At 55.7% G+C, this 5,858-nt stretch overlaps 2 protein-coding genes across 2 annotated transcripts; one reads left to right on the top strand and one right to left on the bottom strand.

Moving 5' to 3' along the window:
- Positions 1 to 97: 97 nt before the first annotated feature.
- On the bottom strand, positions 98 to 5,855 carry CSUI_009707 (hmg (high mobility group) box domain-containing protein; the record flags this gene model as incomplete). The annotated part of the gene is made up of 10 exons (XM_068069818.1): positions 98 to 825; positions 1,003 to 1,104; positions 1,409 to 1,453; positions 1,822 to 1,900; positions 2,267 to 2,305; positions 2,763 to 2,844; positions 3,275 to 3,351; positions 4,437 to 4,496; positions 4,990 to 5,058; positions 5,751 to 5,855. Coding segments are annotated over 10 exons (849 nt in total), but the record flags the coding sequence as incomplete, so codon positions are not given.
- On the top strand, positions 1,676 to 2,593 carry CSUI_009708 (uncharacterized protein; the record flags this gene model as incomplete). The annotated part of the gene is made up of 2 exons (XM_068069819.1): positions 1,676 to 1,835; positions 2,544 to 2,593. Coding segments are annotated over 2 exons (183 nt in total), but the record flags the coding sequence as incomplete, so codon positions are not given.
- Positions 5,856 to 5,858: the final 3 nt, after the last annotated feature.

Raw genomic sequence — 5,858 nt, forward strand, 5'->3', positions numbered from 1 at the left:
GGCTCCACCCAGCAGCACACTCCCCCTGTTCTGCGGTGACTGCGAACGATACACCGCCTCTCACGTCTCCCCTGTGCGCTCACCGAGAGAGACTTTCAAGAGTGTGGCCGTGAAGCTCAAGCACAGAGACGGTGCGTGCCTTTCCGACTACACAGCTGGCAAAGGCAAGCCAACTTCAGAAAGATATCTCGGCCACCTGATTCCGGGTTGTCCCGCAGTAGAATTGTCATAGACTTTGGCGAGCAACTCTGCGCCACGAGCCGTGTCTACAACTCAATGCAAGCGGATACTGAGCAGCAGCAGTTCGGGTTCTGTCAAAACATCGCCTCCCGCCATAGCCCGCCACAGGGGCCACATTCTCAGCCCGGCCGACACGACCTGCAAGGGCAAGGGCCGCTACCGTCGGTGTGGCGTCCCGGAACCTACACTCGCAGCCTGAAAAGTCTCCGGTCACGGCGGGAGTGGCCGGTGTCAGCTCACTGTCGTTCACAGAGCCGAGGCCATTGCTCGGGACACACCTCGGAAGCAGCTGAAGCGGCCAAGTGAACGAAACAAGCCGCACACCAAGAAAAAGCAAATAGTATTTCCACGCTTAGTACACAGCTGTTCAGTACGACGAAAAAAGCCATCAAGGTCACCGGCCCACGGAAAAGAAAGAGCTGATGTCCGCACACTGCATGCTGGCCTGGGCTGCCTTCTTCCCCGCCTGGCGAGGCCGACATTGCGGCAGTTTCCGAGAGCGCATTCCTCTTGGCAGGTGGCCCCTATAGCCGCAATACGGCGAGTGGGCGTGCTGCTGTTCTAGTCTTCCGCTGTTCACACCGCCTGACGTCGGACACGCAACAGTTCCAAAGAGGCGTGAGTCCGGCTTACACTCCACTGGCGAGCACAACGCCCGCTGACACACGGCAGCCGCAGGGTACGGCTTGGACAGATTGCCGACGCAAGTTCAAGCTGTGTATCCTGCTACCAAGCTACCAGTGGGACGTCCTTCCGCCTTACCCGGTTCGGTGCCAGCCTCAAATCTGGTAGTTTGCAAACCATCGTCGATTTCATCACCGAGGTGCTCTCCGCCTTCACCGTCTTCTAATACGTACAAGATGTCTGCACGGCACGCGCACTAGCAGTACGGCGAAGCCATGGGAGCCTAGCCTGCGGCTTTCGGGGGTTAGCCAAGCAAAGTGCTTGCGGCGAGTGTTGTGCGGGATCACTGTTAGTTTTCTACCATGGTGCACCCGGACACAAGAACTTCGCCTGTGCGTGGGGAGCAGCCCTACCCTCACAGCGCCCCCGCATCCTCATGAGGAAACCAACGTGTGCCCCACTCGGAAGTCGTCACGGGCTGTAAGGCACGGCACAGCAACAATCGCGCCGAATACTTCGCGTCCTTGTTACCTTCCATACTCACTCCGGAATATTTTCATCTCGGGGCCAGCTCGGCGAAACACTGAGGCTGCACACACGTGACCAACATCAGACCAGCGACTGAAAGTTCGTGGTTCAGTCTGAATCGAAAAGTTCATCGACTCTCCGAATACAACACCCATTCTATCTCACTTCCATCTCTTTAGTTAGCCCAGAAACAATATGAAAGAAACAGCAACGGACGTACTGCAAGCTAGAGCTAGGGTCCCTGGCAAAACCTGTCCTTGCTGTCGCCCTGTCGCGCACAGGAGTCGCGCCTCGCGGCTGCTCGAGAGGCTCGCACGACAACGAGAACAATACAATTTCCAACTTGAACGCTGAAGTGCCCCCGCAAATCGTTTCTTCCCCCGAGAGATGTCCTGGCATCTTGATCCGCGCTGACAAAACAAACCTTACCCACGTCGTCCTTGGTAAGTGTTCCACGACTAGTCCGACTCATATCGACCTGACCTGCGAAGTGGCGGAGGGCCAGAACCTGTACTCAAACCGAAAGGGGCAATACCCCTGCTCCTCTTGTTTGAGCACAATGCGAAGAAAGAAACGCATTGGACTCCACCTGAGCCATCGGGCCGCGTAGAGCAGCGCCAAAAGACATCAGATATCCCTTAACAACTGGAACACACAGACCTCTATTGACACGCATGGCCCGGCGTGCGCACATGCGCAAAGTGTTAGATCAACACACCTACAAGATGTGAAGGCACGACCGCGTGACGGCCAGAAAATTACCTAGCTCTTACTATCTGCTTCACTGAAGGTTTCCTGACGGGGTGGCCGCCCCTCTCTGGACTCGTCATTTCCCGATGTGTGATTTCAAGCAGCCTTCCGAGGATACACCTACCGCTGCTAAGTTCATAGTTCGGGCAGCAGCCGCCGTGACCTGCAAAAAGCGACAGTCTCAGCGGACAAGAGGGAGCACTTGCACTGAAACACCGTTCCGCTACTTTCAGCCCAGCAGTTGCCAAAAAAACAAGAGGGTCAATCCGCGGTGTCTGACACACAGAGCCCTTACGAATGCTCTATCCGGCAAAGGAGCTTGGCTACGGGGGGAGGAGAGCGAAAATAAACTGTCTTCTCCCTTCTCGTGTCCTCTGGTCTGTTCGAATCTGTGTTCCTAGAATCAGGCCTCTGTACAAGGTGACTTGCGAGAACTGCGCTGCATATGAGGCCGTGGTGGGATAGCTCGGTCGCCCGCCGGCCGACGTCGAAGCCTACACCTGAGCCGGAGGGCCGCGTGAAGCACAGGAAGGGCGGCTTCAGCGACACACGAAAGAACGTAGAAACCCGAACCCCACAGTCAAAAGGAGAGGAGGCACGCTTGCTTGTTCTTGGCATACCCGCGCCAGAGAGGGGTCCAGTCTGATAATCTTATTGACTCGGGCCTGTGGAAATAATTCGTCCGCTACCCATGAACTCCGCCTGCAGGTAGACACTCGATACCAACGGCCCCAGTGCTGATTTGCGTTTGTCTCGAGTTGCGCTGAGAAACAAGCTTGCCTGCGCGTCTCCAACCGAAGTTACATCTTCCTAGTGCTCATTCACGTTTTGGTCGCAGCCATCCTTCAAGTAGACTGTGATAGACTCCTTCGAGTACAACTGAAAATATATGGCACGCGGGAGTGGGATAAAACGGTGTATCAAAGCAAGCATATAAGCAGCGTGTACAAAGGAATCCTCTGCATCTGGGATACAACGCGCGCCGCACTGCAGGCTACCTTGAGTGAATTTACCTTACCCGCTCAAAACTACATGCCGTTGATGCTTGATGTAAAGCTCCTTCACAGCAGTCTACCTTTTCATGTTAAGTCCTTGCTTTGCAGTGCTGGTCTCGAAGAGTCTCCAAGCTTACTTATGATTTACGGCGCTGACACGAGGGTCTACGACGGATTCTCCTTCGGCGTCGTGGCAAGTCAAGCGGGCTTCCCCCTGGGCAGTTCAGTGAAACACAGTCGCAGGCCGAAGCACACCCGCGCGCACTAAAGAATTTTCAGCTCTTGATCAGCTCACAGCCATCAAACAAACGCACTCTGCACCGCCGAACACTCGTAGACTCTCGCCTCTGAAATGGCAGGCCCTTCCGTTTAGTAATTACTACCTAAGCAGCTGCTGTATGATGCTGAGGCGGCACACGACGTGTGTCCTGGCCGCTGCCGAGATCGTTCAGTGGAGGCAGCGGGCGGGCGCTGGGAATGGACCTGTACTACAGAGCAGCTACGCACTTAATTAGGGACAGAAAGCAGCACTGACGCTGCAGTCTCTCACAAACAGCCCTCGCCGGGCAGTTTCATACGAGCAATAAACCCGGGTACGCGAAACTAACAAGTGCTGCAACCCTCCGGTCCGCTCCGAGAACCCATCTTCGCTCCCTACTGAGCGCGACCCCTAACCCCTTGCAGCTGGATTTCGCTGAGCAGGTGTTTCGAACCTCACATGGGAAGTACCCTTAGCGTACACAAGTGTGGGTACCCTTAGTCCTTCAACAATAACCAGGCGGCAAGCCGAAAGAAACAACGCATCAATTGCACCATAACGGGAAGAACGGTTAGCACGCATTTGTGGGACGAGTGTTGATCCATCTTCGAGCAGCCTAACAAGCCTAGAGAGAGTTCGGTCGCTAAGCAGCTGTGCATAACATGCAATCGACGGAAACGGCAGCTGACACTAGAGCCTGCTCGACAGCAGCTATCTAGCGGCAGTTCGGCCTGCGCGTCACAGCTGCTTCGCTCTATTGCGGTGAAAGCGAAGTAGCGCAGGGTACACTGGACGCTTCAATGTTACGCGGACGAGAGACACAACAGCCTAGCGGGCTTCACTCATGCCGCCTCTGCACTCCGCTGGGAGGCAACCAACGACAAATTGGTGGAAAGACGTCGAAAGCCCCGACATGGTGCTGGGTTCCGCGAAGACAGAGCGATCCGGAAACAGTGTACCTAGGTCGCCCAGAGGGAAGCGCGGCGGAAGGAAGTATCACTCGTCCGATTCCGAGAGACAACAGAACAGAAGTACCTTACCCACAGCGTCATTTCCTGTTCGTACTTCTTCCTCAGCAGCTGCGCCTCATCCTTGTAGGCCTACAAAAGAGACACAGTGATGACGCAGCCCGTCTCATTTCCAGGAAGTCCGTTCTTTAGCCTCAGCGTCCGGAAGGATGCAAACCGGACCTGGTCCGGGTTCAGCTCTATAGCTGCACACGCACACAACGGAGCCGGTACTCTTACAGAACATAGTAGCACGGCCCGCACATCAGGCCACAAGAATGCATGCAGTCATTATCATTGTGAACAGTTTCGGAGACGTCAGCAAGCTCCAACCGGCGCCTCATAGTCACGCGCATGAATGCGGAATTGAACTAGGCCAGAGCGAAAGCCGCAGGTGCCGGGGCTACCCATTCACTACAAGGGCTCCGCGCACACCATGGCATAGCACAGTCACCTGAGTACTCTGCGCGGCTCAGACCTCGAAAAGCTGCGGCACAGTTGAATTGATTTTGGCCGGAGATACCCGTGCCCGGGAAGAGAACGAGCACTCCGAGGTCACGTCACCAAGCTCTAACCGAGAACTGACCTGCAGTTCTTCCGCAGCCAAGCGGTTCCATTTTCCGCTTAATGCCTTGTGGAACTCTGCCACTCGTACCTACACCCCAGCCACACAAGGAGAGAACGAAGAGATTTACAGTGTGCAAATAAATGCTTGCCTCTCTAAATGGAGCAACCGGGCCCCGGGTCACTTCCCGTCGTCGAAAAAGTGTCTACGACTCTGGAAAAAATAACTTGCCTGCCTCTCCACGCCATTATCGAGACACCGTGGGAGGCAGATATCCAGAGTCACAGTGCCCGACGCTGGGTGGAGCCGTAACTATCTGTCGGCTGTTCGTAACGCGTGTAGGCACCTAGTGGCGGGACCTGCCCATGCATGTGGATGACAGTGACCATGTGACCCTGCATTGGCTGCTCAACTGTCTGGTCCCCTACCAAAGCGCAGTCAGCCCCCACTTGACAGAAGAACCGACGAAAAAACCGTCAAGGACTACAAAGCGGTGTCAGCCATCTTCGCACAGTTGAGCCAAGGCTTGAACGTTTCGTCACCGCGCGTGTCGCGTCGCCCCATGCACCAGTCCGGACTATCTGAGAAGTCCGGGCCAGAGTCAGCTACGGTCACGGATAACAAGTTGCCGGCGCAGATAACAGCCCAGTTTGTTCCGCGTAGACGTCTTCGAGTTTCCTAACAAAGCACCTGCAGGGCTACCTGCTGCCCGCGACTCCTGCCCTGTGCAGGCACGCGTAGATCAGTCCCTAGATTACTGCTTATTTGTGCGGGTGACTCACTCGATCTCGGCCAGTCCCTGCAGCGAGCTGCTGGCGAACAGCCGCCTGCTCTCGTCTGGCGAAAAGAACGTAGGCGGAAGGCGGGGCTCGCGGCTTCTCCTTTGGCAA

This window comes from Cystoisospora suis (assembly GCF_002600585.1).
Source record: "Cystoisospora suis strain Wien I chromosome Unknown contig_5898, whole genome shotgun sequence".
NCBI classification, from domain to species: Eukaryota; Apicomplexa; class Conoidasida; order Eucoccidiorida; family Sarcocystidae; genus Cystoisospora; species Cystoisospora suis.